The 19,218-nt window shown below is 43.5% G+C and overlaps 1 protein-coding gene across 4 annotated transcripts in view; it reads right to left on the reverse strand.

Annotated features, from left to right (window-relative positions):
- BCAS1 (brain enriched myelin associated protein 1) overlaps positions 1-19,218 on the reverse strand; it is a 113,685-nt gene that overhangs the window by 18,241 nt on the left and 76,226 nt on the right. For 3 of the 4 annotated variants that reach the window (XM_082272159.1, XM_082272158.1, XM_082272156.1), the window contains 4 exons: positions 15,501-15,659; positions 12,768-12,809; positions 7,422-7,598; positions 1,425-1,466 (listed from right to left, as the gene is read on the reverse strand). In XM_082272159.1, the coding sequence (XP_082128285.1) occupies positions 1,425-1,466; positions 7,422-7,598; positions 12,768-12,809; positions 15,501-15,659 (420 nt within the window). The remainder of the gene's footprint in view (positions 1-1,424; positions 1,467-7,421; positions 7,599-12,767; positions 12,810-15,500; positions 15,660-19,218) is intronic. The other variant, XM_082272157.1, reaches the window with a different exon arrangement.

Consider the following 19,218-nt stretch of genomic DNA (forward strand, 5'->3'; position numbering starts at 1 on the left):
GTGCCCCATCATTGGTTTCTCTGGGAGAAGTAGTGCCCCATCGCTGGTGTCCGTGGGAGAAGTAGTGCCCCATCAATGGTGTCTGTGGGAGGAATAGCGCCCCATCAATGGTGTCTGTGGGAGGAATAGTGTCCCATCATTGCTGTCAGTGGGAGGAATAGTGCCCCATCATTGGTGTCAGTGGGAGGAATAGTGCCCCATCAATTGTGTCTGTGGGAGAAGTAGTGCCCCATGATTGGTGTCAGTGGGAGGAATAGTACCCCATTATTGGTGTCAGTGGGAGGAATACTGCCCCGTCATTGGTGTCGGTGGGAGGAATAGTGCCCCATCATTGGTGTCTGTGGGAAAAGTAGTGCCCCATCATTGGTGTCTGTGAGAGAAGTAGTGCCCCATCATTGGTTTCTCTGGGAGAAGTAGTGCCCCATCGCTGGTGTCCATGGGAGAAGTAGTGCCCCATCAATGGTGTCTGTGGGAGAAGTAGTGCCCCATCAATGGTGTCTGTGGGAGAAGTAGTGCCCCATCAATTGTCTGTGGGAGAAGTAGTGCCCCATCAATTGTGTCTGTGGGAGAAGTAGTGCCCCATGATTGGTGTCAGTGGGAGGAATAGTGCCCCATCATTGGTGTCTGTGGGAGGAATAGTGCCCCATCAATTGTGTCTGTGGGAGAAGTAGTGCCCCATGATTGGTGTCAATGGGAGGAATAGTACCCCATTATTGGTGTCAGTGGGAGGAATACTGCCCCGTCATTGGTGTCTGTGGGAGAAGTAGTGCCCCATCAATTGTCTGTGGGAGAAGTAGTGCCCCATCAATTGTGTCTGTGGGAGAAGTAGTGCCCCATGATTGGTGTCTGTGGGAGGAATAGTGCCCCGTCATTGGTGTCGGTGGGAGGAATAGTGCCCCATCATTGATGTCTGTGGGAAAAGTAGTGCCCCATCAATTGTGTCTGTGGGAGTAGTGCCCCATGATTGGTGTCAGTGGGAGGAATAGTGCCCCATCATTTGTCTGTGGGGAAAGTAGTGCCCCATCATTGGTGTTGGTGGGAGGAATAGCGCCCCATCATTTATCTGTGGGAGGAATATACTATGCCCCATCATTGGTGTTGGTGGGAGGAATAGTGCCCCCTCATTGGTGTCTGAGAGGAATAATGCCCCATTGTTGATTTCAGTGGGAAGGAATTGCCTGTTTGTTGGGGTTATTGGGAGGAATAGTGCTCCAAGGGCCAGATAAAAGCATGTCTCCCTTGGGCCGCAGTATGGAGACCACTGATTTAATTTCATATTTAACTTGATTCTATATTTAGATACTTAAATAGACAGGGAGGGAATGCACATATTTTTTTTTTTATACTAGAATATATATATATTGAAGAATTAGGATCTCCCTAATCAATATCATTGAAAACTATTACGGAGGAAAGTAACTTACACTCTCCTGGACCTTTACAGGTTGGGGCTCCCCTTTAAAAGACTGAAGAGAGAAATAGGGTTTTAGTTAAACAACAAGGCGTTCAATGATGGATTAAAATAAAGAGTTCTGTAACAGGGATCAGGTTATAAGTTTGAATTTGTTGGTGGAAAAAGAAAAGCCCATCAGTGCCATCCCCTTAGAACTACATTTTAGGGTGAGAGAAGAAACAGATCAGAGCAGGAGGAGCTTACAGGAGAACTCCGGGCAAGATACGCAGCTGCTTCTAGGGACATCTGACGAGTTTTTTTTCCCGCCTATAAATGCCCCTCCATGTTAGCTATGTGTCCATGCACACATACACTATATTACCAAAAGTATTGGGACGCCGGCCTTTACACACACATGAACTTTAATGGCATCCCAGTCTTAGTCCGTAGGGTTCAATATTGAGTTGGCCCACCCTTTGCAGCTATAACAGCTTCATCCCTTCTGGGAAGGCTGTCCACAAGGTTTAGGAGTGTCTATGGGAATGTTTGTCCATTCTTCCAGAAGAGCATTTGTGAGGTCAGGCACTGATGTTGGACGTGAAGGCTTGGCTCGCAGTCTGCGCTGTGATTCATCCCAAATATGTTCTTTCGGATTGAGGTCAGGACTCTGTGCAGGACAGTCAGGTTCCTCCACCCCAAACTCGCTCATCCATGTCTTTATGAACCTTGCGTTGTGCACTGGTGAGCAGTCATGTTGGAACAGGAAGGGACCGTCCCCAAACTGTTCCCACAAAGTTGGGAGCATGAAATTGTCCAAAATGTCTTTGCATGCTGACGCCTTAAGAGTTCTCTTCACTGGAACTAAGGGGCCAAGCTCAACCCCTGAAAAATTACCCCACACCATAATCCCCCCTCCACCAAATGATTTGGACCAGTGCACAAAGCAAGGTCCATAAAGACATGTATGATGGAGTTTGAGATGGAGGAATTTGACTGGCCTGCACAGAGTCCTGACCTCAACCCGACAGAACAGCTTTGGGATGAATTAGAGCAGAGACTGCTCGTCCAATTAGAGCAGAGACTTCTCGTCCAACATCAGTGCCTGACCTCAAAAATGCGCTTCTGGAAGAATGGACAAAAATTCCCATAGTTACACTCCTAAACCTTGTGGACAGCCTTCCCAGAAGAGTTGAAGCTGTTATAGCTGCAAAGGGAGGGCCAACTCAATATTGAACCCTACAGACTAAGACTGGGATGCCATTAAAGTTCATGTGTGTGTAAAGGCAGGCGTCCCAATACTTTTGGTAATATAATGTAGGCTTTTAGCATTGTTTAGTGGCTGTGGCTTTTAGAGGCAGTAAAATAAAACACTGCTAGTGCGTCCAGAAGCAGCAGAGTTTGGGCAGAAAGAACACTTAACGCTGCTAGAAGCTGTTAAATGCGCCTAAAAGTTAGTGCTGAGGAATTAATTCATTTCAATGGCCAAAATGATTTGGCCAATTAAATTAATTAACACCCAAGAGCTTGATGCCTGTAGAAGCTCCTAAAAGTTTGTAAAAGCATTAGACACTTTTAATATTTAAAAAGAAAAAACATCCTGTGTGCGTGAGGTCTAAGATCCCTTTCACACTTGTGCAACTTGGGACTGCAAAGTTGCATGACAAGTGGTACCCCATGATTTCCAATGAGTACCGTTCATATCTGTGCGACTTCAATGTAGTCCCTGCACTTCTTTGGTCTGATTTCGACACAACTTGAAGCAATGCCTGTGTAATCTTGAGGTCTATGGACCTCAAGTCGCATCAAAGTCGGACCAAAGTAGTGCAAGGGCTACTCTGAAGTCGCTGCGTCTTGAAGTCACACAGATATGAATGGTACTCATTGGAAATCATGGGGTACAACTTTTCATGCGACTTTGCAATCCAGAGGCGCAGGACAAGTCACACAAGTGTGAAAGGGGCCTAAGAGTGGTGTTTGAATGAAGGAACATTGATGTCTGTGCCTGTCAACATCATCATCCCACTTTTGTGACAATCTGGACAACTAATTTTCCATCGCACACAATGCAGTTTCAGCAGTCATCATTCTAATCTGCAGTGCAGGTACAGGACTTCTGCAGCTTACAAACAGGAACCATACACATAACCTGATACTATAGAGACAAATTGGTCATTGTACTCTTGCCGGGCGTTCTCTAAAGATCAACATTTAAAAGATAAATGCACTTTAAAAAAACGAGTTCCTTATCTGGACAGATAAAGCAAGATTGCAAATATAAGCCATTATACTGTCATTGATGAGACTTCAAGCTTTGCCTGTAAAGAGATCAATGAAGACATCTCTGGATCCCTATAGATATTAATACTTCTAATAACTTTGTTGGCTTGCAGGAGTCAAATGGGGTTAACTTAGCTAAAGTATCTCTGGGCAGTGCCAGGGCAAGATCATCCAGTGCCTAGGGCAAAGATAGCTAATTGCGCCTCCCTCCCTTCCACTTCATTATGTGCAAGCCTATGAGGAGGGGGGGGGGGGAGAGAGCACAGCCTGCACCTCCTCTCCTTGCTGCTTCCAGTGCTGGGCTGACAGAAGTAGTGATGTCGCTCTCACTACTCCTGTCAGCCTTATAGTAGAAGCAGTGGCGGCTGGTGCTTCGGTAATTCGGGCGGGGGGGCAGCAAACCAATGCACCCCCCCCCCCCCCAGCTGGTCGGTTGGTCAGTCAGTTGGCAGGTGGCACGTTCCCCCTCCAACGGTCTGCCTCCTTATCATCTCCTTCCTCTTGTCCGTGCCGGGGAGTGCTGGATGGCTGAGCCGCTGTCCTTCTCCTCCAGTCCTGTCTCTTCTGCCTGTTCCTGGCCACTGGCCAGTAAGATCGCTTCTCATTTTGGCCAATTGGGAAAGGGGTCTCACAACCCTCTTCCTGATTGGCTGTGAGGAGAGTCAGTGTGACAATAGCAAATATTCATTTGCTATTGTCACACAACTGGGTGGGCTCAGGGTGCAGTGCTCTGGACAGATAAAGCATGATTGCAAATATAAGCCATTATACTGTCATTGATCAGATGCCAAGCTTTGCCTGTAACAAGATCAATTAAGACTTCTCTGGATCCCTATAGATATTCATAATACTAATAACTTGTTGGCTTGCAGGAGTCAAATGGGGTTCACTAAGCTAAAGTATCTCTGGGCAGTGGCGGGACAAGATTATCCAGTACCCAGGGCAAAGATGGCAAATTGCACCCCCCTCCCTTCCACTTCATTATGTGCAAGCTTATAAGGAGGGGGGTGAAGCACAGCCTGCACCTCCTCTCCTTGCTGCTTCCAGCTCTGGGCTGAGAGAAGTAGCGATGTCGCTCTCACTACTCCTGTCAGCCTTATAGTAGAAGGAACTTGCGGTGCCCCCATCCCTACAATACACATTGCATTCAGGGCAGCAGCCCCTTCTGCCCACCCCTTGTCCCTTTGACAGGAGTTTCCTAAAGATCAACATTTAAAGGGTAAGTGCACTTAAAAAAAATGTGTTCCTTATCTGGGCAGATAAGCAAGATTGCAAATATAATGCAGTGCCGGAACAAGATCATACAGTGCCCAGGGCAAAGATAGCAAATTGCAAAGTAACTATTTCTATTACAAAGTTGGCGCTGATACTTTAAAGCGGTTGTAAACCATTACATATACTCAGGGAAGTGACTGGTCTCAGATGATACACAGAGACTAGACAAATCCTCTTACATAAGTTGTATCTGTTAATCTACAGCTGTCTTTCCCCTACATCCATTCAAAGTGTAAAATTTATACAGGATCTCTCAGCTCTGAAAAGCAGGGGGCGGAGAGCTTGAGTTACATCAAAGCGGTGAGCTCTGAGAGCTGATTGGAAGGGAAAGGACACACCCCCTTCACACAGCATAGAGGAACAGAGCTGAGGGTGCCAATCTGCTGGACATCCCTCCCCTTTCACCATCTTTCTCTTGTTGTCAGGAAAACTCATCTGATAGCAGAGGAAGGAAGCAGCAGACAGAAATTACACTTAGTGCTCTGGATTGAGACAAGTACACACTTTAGAGCAGGGGTCTCCAAACTGTGGCCCACGGGCCAGATGTGGCTCTTTGCTTGCATTTATTTGCCCTTTGGGGGACTATTCCTTCCACTGACACCAATGATGGAGTACTATTTTTGCCACTGATACCAATGATGGGGCATTATTTCTTCCACTGACACCAATCATGGGGCACTATACCTCCCAAGGATACCAATAATGAGGCACCATTCCTTCCACTAACAGCAATGATAGGGTACTTTTCCACCCACTGACACCAAAGACGGGGCACTATTCCTCCCACTGATACCAATGATGCGGGCATTATTTCTCCCACTGACATCCATAGTGGGGCACTATTGCTCCCATGGATACCAATGATGGGGCATTATTCCTCCCTCTGACATCTATAATGGGGCACTATTCCTCCCACTGATACCAATGATGGGGGCCCTTTTCCTTCCACTGACACCAATGACGGAGCTCTATACCTCCCACTGACACCAATGATGCAGGCATTTTCCCTCCCACTGACATCCATAATGGGGCACTACTTCTCCCATGGATACCAATGATGGGGCAGTATTCCTCCAACTGATACCAATGACAGGGGCCCTTTTCCTCCAACTGATACCAATGACGGGGGCCCTTTTCCTCCAACTGACACCAATGATGGGGCACTATTTCTCCCACTGACACCAATCATGAGGCACTATTACTCCCACTGACACCAATGATGGTGCACTATTCCTCCCATGGATACCAATGATGGGGCACTATTCCTCCCACTTACACCAATGATGGGGCACTATTCCTCCCACTGACACCAATGATGGGACACTATTCCTCCCACTGACATCAATAATGAGGCACTATTCCTCCCACTGACACCAATGATGGGGCATTATTCCTCCCATTGACATCCATGATGGGGCACTATTCCTCCCACTGACACCAATGATGGGGCATTATTCCTCCCACTGACATCCATAATAGGGCACTATATCTCCCAAATACCAATGACAGGGCACTATTCCTCCCACTGACACCAACAATGCAATTTTTTTACTGCCTGCAACTGACTATCGAGCCTATTGCATTGTTTATTCCTACCGATGCCAGGACATTTTCTACTTCCATTGGCCACAGTCCAACCCTAAAGTATGAAAGGCAGTAATCTGGCCCTTTGTTTGAAAAGTTTGGAGACCCCTGCTATAGAGGGATATGCTTTGTTCCTATTTCATGTCTGAGGTTTACACCCACTCTAAAGCGGTAGTAAACTCTGACATTGATACCACATTTAAGCATTATATCAATCAAACTGCTTGTTTTCAATTAAAAAGGCGCTAATTGTATGCATCAAAATCGTTCTTACTTTTACAAATAAAGAGATTGTGAAACGCTCCTGCTTGTTCCTAGCCCCTGCCATCACAACTAAGGGTCTTCTGCATTTGTGCGGTACCTTATTTCCGCCTTCAGTATGTTTCCCTTCAGTATGTTTCCTCCTTCAGTATGCTTTCGTTATTTCTGCCTTTTCAGTATGTTGGCCATGATCCCGCGCATGCGCAATATTCGCCGTATCCAAGCCTCATTTTCTTTCCTGGTTACTAAGGAAACCTTATGCAGCAAATAGGAGCTAATCCTGTTGCTGCCTTCCTCCAGAGTCTTGCGGGATCTCGGGGCTGAGGATGACAGTTGGAAATGACGCAGCCATGGCATAGACCCAGCAGTTTTTCCGGCAGCATAAGCTTGCCGGTAAATTAGGGCTAACGGCGCATGCGCGGGTGACGTCATTTAAAAGAAAAACAACGATAACTCGTAAAGAAAGCCAGTAATAAAAAAAAATGACAATAAATAACATAATTTAGAGAAAAGTGATCAGAATGTATATACAACCGCTTTAAAGGAGAAAATTTAAAATCATGATGGAGGATTGTGAAAATTAAAAAAGATTGATAAACTGAAGATTAAATTTGTTCTCTTATTCTCCAACCTTCCTCCAGAAAGGCACTACCCGCGGGCTGGCTTCTTTCAGCGGCTTCTCACTGTCCAGGGACTGTTTGTCGGCCTCTGCTGGTTTAGTTTCCGGTACTGCTGGCTGCTCGGGGGCGGGCTGCTCGGGGGCGGACTGCTCTATGCCTACTGACAATACAGGCAGCTCTACTGCGATCTGCGACAAAGATTAGTTGTCAGTTCACATCTCACAGGAAAAACAGGTGAAAACGTGTCATGAATTGTTATTACGGGTTAGAACATATAATGAGCAAAGTTTCTGATACTGCAAGACAGTAAGACAAAGTAATCTACTTTGCAAATAATATTTAAAGTCTATTTTGGCTCCCATTACCCAATACGGCTCTCCAGCTACCTACAGGTGCATCTCATATAATTTAGAATATCATCAAAACGTTAATTTATTTCAGTAATTCAATTCAAAAGTGAAACATATATTTTATATAAATGCATTACACGCAGGGTGATATATTTTAAGCCTTTCTTTCTCTTTATCTTGATGATTATTGAAGGATTCTCTATTCTCCATTTTGTTCTTCCAACTCCATCTTATTGCTAAAACCCTAGACTCAGCTTAATTAATAAGCCTATCTAAAGCCCTGTACACACGCACAGATTGTTGGCCGTAAATTGTTGGCCAACGTCCGATCTGCCGATTGTAGGCTTGTTAGTATGATGCTTCCGACAACCAACTGCGAATTTTCGGCCGAAAAAAATCTGGTGTGCATGCTATAAAGTTTTTGTTGGCCAACAAAAGAACGGCCGATTGTTCCTCAGTCAGTACAGATTTCGGCAGACAAAAATCTGATGAGCAAGACTGGGCATGCTCAGAGAAGAAAAAACACACGGAAAGTAAACCGACACATGACATCACTTCTGAAGTTGATTTTTGTTGGCCAACAAAAGTCCAGTGCAAGTCTAGAGCACATTTCAACCAACAAACACTGGACAAAAGTTGGCCGATCAGTTGGCCAACAATCTGTGCGTGTGTATGGGGCTTAAGTAAATGTCCTTGAAGGTTTCCAGGGCGTTACGCTTTGTGGTCAAACTGACCCTTAACCACTTGCTGACTGCCGCACGACTATATACTGCGGCAGTCAGCCTCTCCTGGGCAAAGTGACGTATGGGTACGTCATTTGCCCCCTTGATCACCAATAAAGTTATCCCCTTCCCTGCCAGTGTCATTTTTACAGTAACAGTGCATATTTATAGCACTGATTACTGTAGTAATGACACTGGTAGCCCCAAAAGTGTCAAAAACGTCAGTCAGGGGTCGGATCTGTCCGCCGCAATGTCGCATTCTCGCAAAAAAAAAATCGCAGATTGCTGCCATTACTAGTTAAAAAAAAAATAATTTAAATTATATAAATCTTTCCCGTAGTTAGTAAACGCAATGACTTTTGCGCAAACCAATCAAAATACACTTATTGCAATTTTTTTTTACCAAAAATATGTATCAGAAAACAAATTGGCCTAAAATGTTAAAAGATTTTGATTTTTACATTTTTTTTTTTGAATTTCATATAAAAAAATGTGAAAAATATTGCTCTTTTTTTGGTTGGAATGTGCCTAGACTGCACACGCATTTTCTCGGCCAACAAAAATCTACTTCAGAAGTGATGTCATGTGATGATGCTTCTGACAAACGACTACGACTTTTCGGCCGAATAAAATCTGGTGCGCAGGCTATAAAATTTTTGTTGGCCGTCAACACAACGGCCGATTTTCCGACAGTCAGTACAGATTTCGGCAGACAAAAATCTGATGAGCAAGACTGGGCATGCTCAGAGAAGACAAAACACACGGAAAGTAAACCAGAACATGACATCACTTCTGAAGTAGAATTTTGTTGGCCGAGAAAATTAGTGTGCAGTCTAGGCACATTTCAACCAACAAAACACAACTCTGGACAAAAGTCGGATGATCAGTCGGCCGATAATCGCTGCGTGTGTACCAGGCATTACAAGCCGATCGGACGTTGGCCAAAAATTCAAGGCCAATAATCGATGCGTGTGTACGAGGCATTACTCCTTCCTCGTTCAAGTGCTTGCATAATAATTGGCCATTTAAAACAAAATATCTAGTGCTCTCTTTAAAAGCAAAATTATTATGACACAAAATATTAAAATAAGGCTCACTCACATTGAGCAGCACTACAAGCCTTGCCAGCTGTATGAAGCATGTAGCAAAATCCACCGGCTCGCAGACGTTAATGGTCGTGGGTAAGAGTCAGGTGTCAGCTCCTTCCTCCAGAGGCAGTCTCTCATCTTCCTCTTGACAATACCCCACAGATTCTCTATGGGGTTTAGGTCAGGTGAGTTTTCTGGCCAATCAAGCACAGTGATCCCATGATCATGTGACCAGGTATCGGTAGTTTTGGCAGTGTGGGCGGTGCCAAATTCTGCTGGAAAATTAAATCAGCGTCTCCATAAGGCCGGTCTGCAGAGGGAAGCATGAAGTGCTCTAGAATTTCCTGCTAGAGGGCTGCACTGACTTTGGACTTGATAAAACACAGTGGACCAACACCAGCAGGTGACATGGAGCCCCAAATCATCACTGACTTTGAAAAAATTTGCATTTCATTTGGAAATCAAGGTCTCAGAGACTGGAAGAAGAGTGGAGAGGCACAGATCCAAGTTGCATGAGGTCCAGTGTGAAGTTTCCACAGTCAGTTATGATTTGAGGAGCCAGACATTTTAGAGCACTTCATGCTTCCCTCTGCTGATCAGCTTCATGGAGATTCTGATTTCATTTTCCAATAGGACTTGTCACCCGCCCACACTGTCTATAACTACCAATACCTGGTCACATGATCATGGTATCACTGTGCTTGATTGGCCAGCAAACTCGCCTGAACTAAACCCCATAGAGAATCTGTTGGGTATTGTCAAGAGGAAGATGAGAGACACCAGATCCAACAATGCAGATGAGCTGAAAGTCGCTATCAAAGCAACCTGGGCTTCCATAACACCTCAGCAGCGCCACAGGCTGATCGCCTCCATGCCACACTGTATTGATGCAGTAATTCATGCAGAAAGACCCCCCGACCAAGTATTGAGTGCATCCTATACTGTACATGGACATACTTTTTAGTAAGCCAAAATGTCTGTATTAAAAGTCCTTTTTTTATTGGTCTTATGTAATATTCAAATTTTCTGAGATACAGAATTTTGGGGTGTCACTAGCTGTAAGCCATAATAATCAAAATAAAAAGAAAGAAATGCTTGAAATATATCACTCTGTGTGTAACACATCTATATAAAATATACCTTTGGTACCTATATGAGATTCTAATTTCAATTCAATGTACATATTTGATTTTTATGCTTACAATACAGGTATCTTAGATTGTGATCTGGTTATTACTGCATTTGATCCCCTTTGAATAGTTTATCATTCTGTTCACGATTATCCTATAGTTATATTGTAGGGATTTAGGTGCTAAGTGATCACCCAGACTCCAGCCCTTGATAAAGTCACGTGACAGTGACGGAACGCATCAGGAGAAGCCGAGTTGAAGCTGTTATAGCTGCAAAGGGTGAGCCAACTCAATGCTGAACCCTACGGACTAAGACTGGGATGCCATTAAAGGTCATGTGTGTGTGTAAAGGCAGGCGTCCCAATACTTGGTAATATAGTGTATGCGCAGTATAAATTCACTGCAAATTTAAAAAAAGTCCTGTGTGTTTTCTGAGCACTACAGTGCAATTCAGATGCATATTACAGGCTCATTGCCTTCTATGGGAACGCATCTGAATCGCACATCTTATCAGTTTGGAACACGAGTTCAATCAGGAAAATAAAACAGCGTGGGGGTCTCCACCAATCCATACCAGGCCCTTCCAGGTCTGATACAGATTTTAAGGGAAACTCCACATCAAAATTAAAAAAAAAAAAAAAAAGAAACATACAAAAAGACCCCCACATCAGCCAGCCAGGGTTGTGGGGAAGAGGCCCTTGTCCCAATCAACACAGGGACAAGGTGCTTTGGCCCCTGCCCCAAAGCACCCCCCCCCCAATGTTGAGGGCATGTGGCCTGGTATGGTCCAGGAGGGGGGCACTTTCTTGCTTGCCCCCCCCCTTCCTGGATGCTCGGATAAGGGTCTAGTATGAATTTTGGGGGGGCCCCTACCAGTACCCTACTTGTTAAAGACGCTGGTGGCCGCATCTGAACCCTATCTGAATTCGCAGCTGAACCGCTAAACAGCTGCTTTGGAATTTCACTGTGAAAACAGAGGGGAAATTCGCACCGGACATGTGCGAACCTAGCCTTAGGGCAGGGCTGGCCCTACCATGGGTCCCTGTGGGTCCATGGGACCCAGGCAGCACTTTAAGAGGGGCGGCAACAGAGGCACACTGCCTGAGGACCCCAGGCTCCCTCCCTCTGGGCATGTCTCTTTTCTGGAGGGGGCATGTCTCTTTGCTGAATATATAGGGATGTTTCTTTGCTGGATTGGGCTGTCTCTTTACTATATGGGGATGTCTCTTTGCTTTATGGAAATGTCTCTTGCTGGATATATGGGGATGTCTCTGCTGGACTGGGCAGTCTCTTTACTATATGGGGATGTCTCTTTGCTTTATGGAAATGTCTCTTGCTGGATATATGGGGATGTCTCTGCTGGACTGGGCAGTCTCTTTACTATATGGGGATGTCTCTTTGCTTTATGGAAATGTCTGTTGCTGGATATATGGGGATGTCTCTGCTGGACTGGGCTGTCTCTTTACTATTTGGAGGTGTCTCTTTGCTTTATGGAAAAGTCTCCTGCTGAATATATAGGGATGTCTCTTTGCTGGGTTGGACCCTCTCTTTTTACTATGTGGGGATGTCTCTGCTTTATGGAAATGTCTCTTGCTGAATATACGGGAAGTATCTGCTGGATTAGGCTGTCTCTTTACTATTTGGGGAGGTCTCTTTGCTTTATGGAAATATCTCTTTGCTGGATGGGTGTGTTTTTTTTTTGGATGGGGGGGGGGGGGCAGCTTTTAATTCTTGGACCCAGGCAGCACTATGTCTTAGGCCAGCCCTGCCTTAGGGTTCATTCATGCAGTACCATTGGGGGTAACAAGCAGTAAAATGTATATATACATGCATTTATGAATGCTTTATGCAACACTTATCTGTTGCCATGCGCAGAGACACATCAGGAGCGCATTTACAATTAATCGGTTTCATTACCATAATTTGCCTGAACGCATGCAGAACTGTGCAGTAACGCAGCATACAAGGTAAAGGGTCCCTTAGAGAATAATTGGAGAACATTTTACTTCTTGGTCAAAGATTATGAAGAACGGAAGTAAATTGTGACGTAACATAAAGGAAACTTACATCTTCCTGGACCTTAGGAGGCGGAGGGTCTGCCTTAAAGGACTGAATAAAGATAACATATATTATTTTAGGAAGTAATATGGGAGATTGTATATGAAAGAGGTGAGATTTTGGTGAAGAGGAGTTGGAAGTCATCAAAGTTAAAGTAGATCTGGGAGAGAAAAGTCAAAGAAGATCTAGGGGAGAAAAATCAAAGAAGGTCTAGGGGAGAAAAGTCAAAGAAGGTCTAGGGGAGAAAAGCCAAAGAAGATTTAGGGGAGAAAAGCCAAAGAAGATTTAGGGGAGAAAAGTCAAAGAAGATCTGGGGGAGAAAAGTCAAAGAAGATCAAGGGGAGAAAAGTCAAAGAAGATCTAGGGGAAAAAAGCCAAAAAAGATCTAGAGGAGAAGAGTCAAAGAAGATCTGGGAGAGAAAAGTCAAAGAAGATCTAGAGGAGAAAATTCAAAGAAGATCTAGGGGAGAAAAGTCAAAGAAGATCTGGGGGAGAAAAGTCAAAGAAGATCTAGAGGAGAAAAGTCAAAGAAGATCTAGGGGAGAAAAGTCAAAGAAGATCTGGGGGAGAAAAGTCAAAGAAGATCTGGGGGAGAAAAGTCAAAGAAGATCTGGGGGAGAAAAGTCAAAGAAGATCTGGGGGAGAAAAGTCAAAGAAGATCTAGAGGAGAAAAGTCAAAGAAGATCTGGGAGAGAAAAGTCAAAGAAGATCAAGGGGAGAAAAGTCAAAGAAGATCTGGGGGAGAAAAGCCAAAGAGGATCTGGGGGAGAAAAGTCAAAGAAGATCTAGTGGAGAAAAGTCAAAGAAGATCTGGGGGAGAAAAGTCAAAGAAGATCTGGGGGAGAAAAGTCAAAGAAGATCAAGGGGAGAAAAGTCAAAGAAGATCTAGAGGAGAAAAGTCAAAGAAGATCTGGGGGAGAAAAGTCAAAGAAGTTCTGGGGGAGAAAAGTCAAAGAAGATCTGGGGGAGAAAAGTCAAAGAAGATCTGGGGGAGAAAAGTCAAAGAAGATCTAGGGGAGAAAAGTCAAAGAAGATCTGGGGGAGAAAAGTCAAAGAAGATCTAGAGGAGAAAAGTCAAAGAAGATCTAGGGGAGAAAAGTCAAAGAAGATCTGGGGGAGAAAAGTCAAAGAAGATCTGGGGGAGAAAAGTCAAAGAAGATCTGGGGGAGAAAAGTCAAAGAAGATCTGGGGGAGAAAAGTCAAAGAAGATCTAGAGGAGAAAAGTCAAAGAAGATCTGGGAGAGAAAAGTCAAAGAAGATCAAGGGGAGAAAAGTCAAAGAAGATCTAGGGGAGAAAAGCCAAAGAGGATCTGGGGGAGAAAAGTCAAAGAAGATCTAGTGGAGAAAAGTCAAAGAAGATCTGGGGGAGAAAAGTCAAAGAAGATCTGGGGGAGAAAAGTCAAAGAAGATCAAGGGGAGAAAAGTCAAAGAAGATCTAGAGGAGAAAAGTCAAAGAAGATCTGGGGGAGAAAAGTCAAAGAAGTTCTGGGGGAGAAAAGTCAAAGAAGATCTGGGGGAGAAAAGTCAAAGAAGATCTGGGGGAGAAAAGTCAAAGAAGATCTAGGGGAGAAAAGTCAAAGAACATTTCCGGGAGAAAAGTCAAAGAAGATTTAGGGGAGAAAAGTCAAAGAAGATGTAGGGGAGAAAAGTCAAAACAAAACAGCTGATACAAGAGGAGTAAAGGAGATTTGGTTCCCAGCACCAGCAGACAGGAAGGCGGCCATCTTGTAGCAAAATAAAGCACCCCCCCTTTCATATAATGTTGATGTTGAAAATATGAAGCACTTCCGGACTGCCCCATAGCAGATTTACAGATTTACAGCTACAGGACAACCCTCCTGTGCACAATAGCACATATATATATATATATATATATATATATATATATATATATATTATCTAAACCATGGGTGTCCAACCTTTTGGCTTCTCTGGGCCACATTGAGTGTAGAGAAATTTTCTCGGCCGCATAAAAAAAAAAAAATACTATAGTTAAGGTATATAAGTAATAAAACGGCGCTGCGCCCTTCCCGAGCTGCTACGCCCCCCCCCCCCCCAGCACTAATTTAACACAACTAGTGGATGATCCCCTCCGAGGCAGCCTCTGCCTACACTTAGTTGGAAGCCGCCGTGGCCGTGCCCCTGACTCAACTTCCTTCCTCCCCAGCAAAAAAAAAAAAAAATTGTCAGGGGGCAGTGGGCCACATTGCCTGTGGTTCCGGGCCACAGGTTGGACATGCCTGATCTAAACCATTGTGTGATGTTTTAGGTAAATATTGAGGCCATCGTTTATGTAGTGACTGACATACTTCTCAAGTATATATTTTTGTTCAATAAATGAGTTTCAGAGTTTGCAGCTAAAACTGGTGCTGTCTAGTTCTTGGTTGCAGAATGCAGCTAGAATATCTGATATCCATGTTCAAGACTGGAGGAAGCCGTATACTGACAGAAGAATGCAAGCACATTGTGCGTCAGTCCCGTCACAGAAGCCTGTTAAAACGGTGTTACCGATAATCATGTCCACCCAGCCACCCTTTTTTTTTTGTTTTTTTTGTTTTGTTTTTTTACAATGGCCTGGTAGCAAAGTGATTAAAGAAAGTATAATCAATAATTGATAAAAAAAAAAAAAAAAAAAAGAATGGAAAAGAATAGATGTTTCTGTAGCGTAGCTCTGATCTGTAGGATCAGGGTAGGTGAGACAGAGGGATGGAAAGCAGAGACCACGAACTGAGATTGGCCAACCTTTCTCCAGAAAGGCAGAGGACGCGGAGGTGCCTCCTTCACTGCCTTCTCTTCCTGCGGCTGGATGGCAACGTCCGGTGGATTAGTCTCAGGGGTTATCAGGGTTAGTGCCGGCTCCGGGGCCGTGTTTACCGATACAACTGCCGACTCTTCCACACCCTACAACACAGATTAGTCGTTAGTATGAAAATTAAAGTGTCACTAAACCCACATCATAAAAAATATGATCAATCAATGGTGTATTACATGCTGTTCATACTTACTCAGTCACTATGAGATAAATTTTCTGTATTCAAAAAAAAAAAAAAAACCTGGTTTATCCTGCTGCTCACTATTTCCCCCTGCTGTCCATGTCCCCCAATTCAGCTAGAGATTTTGCAGCTGTGGTGGCAACTCTGCACATGCTCAGTTTCTATGCTGAGCATTTCCTACCTATCACATCTGAGCAACCCATGTGACTATTGAAGACTTTCCCAACCTTTTCAACATAGAGGAACCCTTAACCCTTAAAATAAATTTCTGGTCTCGGGGAACCCCCTGCTAAAAATTCAAAATCTACAACTCATGACACATTCGTGTGACAGTCAGTGGGAAGAATGCTCTTTAACAGCTTCCCGACCGCCCGCCGCAGTTATACTGTGGCGCAGGGTGGCTCTCCTGTGGAATGCGTAGATATACGTCGGTCGTGCGCCCGCAGCTAGGGGGTGAGCGTACGCCACCACCGGCACGCTCCAACCCCCACTCATCAGCAGGGACTCCGATGCACAGGGCAGGCGGCTCCGATTGCCGCCTGACACCTGCGATCGCTCCCCGCTGAGAGAGACGAACGGTTATCTGTTGTAGACACAGCTGACCGTTCTTCTCCCTGGAATGATCACAGAGCGCCTGTGATCCTTCTATATAGGATCACATGTCTCTATGATCATTTCACAAGCCCCGCCCCCATACAGTTAGAAACACGCCCCTAGGCTCACTTTTATCCCCTTGATCACCCCTGGGGTTAACCCCTTCCCTGCCAGTGTCATTATTACAGTAACAGTGCATATTTTTAGCACTGATTACTGGAGTAATGTCACTGGTCCCCCCCAAAGTGTCAAAAATGTCAGTTAGGGGTCAGATCTGTCCGCTGCAATGTCGCAGTCCCGCAAAAAATTGCAGATCGCCGCCATTACTAGTAAAAAAAAAAAAAACAATAAAAATGACATAAATCTTTCCCGTAGTTAGTAGACGCGATAACTTTTGCACAAACCAATCAAAATACGCTTATTACGATTTTTTTTTTTTACCAAAAATATGTAGCAGAAAACAAATTGGCCTAAAATTTTAAAAAATTTTGATTTTTTAATTTTTTATTGGGAATGTTATATAGCAGAATATGAAAAATATTGTTTTTTTTCAGAATTGTCGCTCTTTTTTTGTTTATAGCGCAAAAAATAAAAATCGCACAGGTGATCAAATACCACCAAAAGAAAGCTTTATTTATGGGAAAAAAGGACATTAATTTTATTTGGGTACATCGTCGTACGACCGCGGAATTGTCCGTTAAATTAACGCAGTGCCGAATCGCAAAATATGGCCTGGTCATTAAGGGGCAAATCCTTCCGGTCCAGAAGTGGTTAATCTTGTCATCATTTGGAAGAATTACCCCCCTTACAGATAGCTAAAAGGAACAATGGTGTCATTGGGAACATATCGGAGAGGCAGAAATTGCTCATTGCTCAAGGAATCCCTAGCAACCTCAGGAGGAACCCTAGGGTGGTTCCACGGAATCCTGGTTGAAAAACCCTGGACTAGGGAGTCACACATGTGGGCGTATACACAGTGCAAAATGACAGCCCACTCCCTCCCTCTACCTTCATGCCCACTATCCAGCTAAACACAATGAGGGTGGGCAATTACATGTACAGTAGATTGATGGAGGCTTCACCTCTCTCTTATTCTAGGACACAGGCTGGAGGGGGCGTGACACAGCATGTGACTGGCAAAAATCCACCCATACCATGTTATTGCCAAAAAAAAATAATAACGATTTGATTTAAAAAATGTTTAAATTAGTTGACTGATATTTTTTATTTTTACTCTGTATTCCAAAAGCTGTTTTTTTTTTTAACATGTGACCAGCAGCAGAGGACTAGAAACTCCTCCTGCTTATGTTTCCCTGCAGACAGGCTGGGGGAGAGAGCTGGGTCATGTGACAGCTAGATATCGACTAGAAAAAAAAACTTAGGTGTTTATATTTTTTTTTTATTTAAATAATTAGGGTGCCATCATCCACATACAGAAATAGAAGGGACCATGGAAATTAAATCATGTGTGTTAAGTATCACTTTAAGACAAGCAGCCAAACATATGTTGTATGTCAGTTGGCTAATCATCACGAGAAGAGTAAAACAACGCAGTGTCTATATATTTAGTATAGTTATAAAAGGCCCATGGGGAAGCAGAATGTTTTTAACGTCCTTTTTAAAAAAAAAAAAAAAAATTTAAGAAAAGCATCGAGCAATAGGCATGTGTCCCAACTGCCTTATGAAAAAAGCACAATCTACAACCTTGTACCCTGTACAATGTGTACAAAAAATATATATTTGTCTTAAGCACAATTTAAAAGCTACTCTGTAATAAAAAATAAAAAAATATATATATATAAAAAAAAAAAAAGTACAATATCTGGCACGCCACTAACCCAGTGTTTCTCAACTGCGGTCCCCAGGGCACACTTACAGGCCAGATTTTAAGTATTACCTTGGGGAGATCCAGACTAGAATACTGCAATCACTGAGCAGCAAATGATATCACCTGGGATGTATTTCAGTTATCTTCTAAACCTGGCCTGTTAGTGTGCTCTGAGTACCGGAGTTGATAAACACTGCACCAACCTTCCCTCACTCAAACAGCTACGCCAGCCAAAGACTCCTTAACCTTCCACACATTTCTGGGATAGTCTGAAGCCCGGTCCCCCTCTGTATGCTGTGGTTTCACTTGTCAGCCCTATAGGACACATTGCTGGTGGGTGAAACCAAAGTGTGCAGCGGGGGACCAAGCATCCCACATACTCAAAAGTGTGGCAGATGCTGAAATTCATTGGTTGTTGAAAACCAAAGGCACAGCAAAATATTATATTTCTTCTTTAATTTTATTTTTTTACACCCCACCTCCAAGTGTGAGGGTTGTTATGTCCGACCCCTCCTGCAAATAATATTCTCCGGCTTTCAAACCAATCCAGTGGCTCCGGGCAAATTTAAGTTACTGACCCAGAACAAGAATTTAAATATAACTCCAACCAAGACTAACCAATATTGAAGCCAGACAACAAGGAAAATAACATTTTTAGAAGGAGGTTAGCAGTTTCATGCTATAACATCTCTCTCATTACAGGATTCCTTTAAAAATAAAATCGCATTTTAACAATTCTTTTAAAAAAAAAAAAAAAAAAGCTAGTCTGGCGCTTTTGATTTTATAAAATTGTCAACTACATAATTTGATTTGATTTTTAAAAAAATGATTTGACCATAGGCAAAAAGGAAGAGAAGTTGTGTTTACAATATCTGATGCACAAAAATAAAGTGTAATATTTACAATAAAACTATTCACAAAAAGAGATGAGAAATGTGATTATTGTACAATTTGAAAAATATGTCACATTAATAAATGTGTACATTCAAAGATTAAATTAACTTCATAAAAGTGAAAAGTATTTTAATTTAAAATATTTTAGCAA

The sequence above is a fragment of the Pelophylax lessonae genome, assembly GCF_965119305.1.
Source record: "Pelophylax lessonae genome assembly, chromosome: 11".
In the NCBI taxonomy this organism is placed as follows: Eukaryota; Metazoa; Chordata; class Amphibia; order Anura; family Ranidae; genus Pelophylax; species Pelophylax lessonae.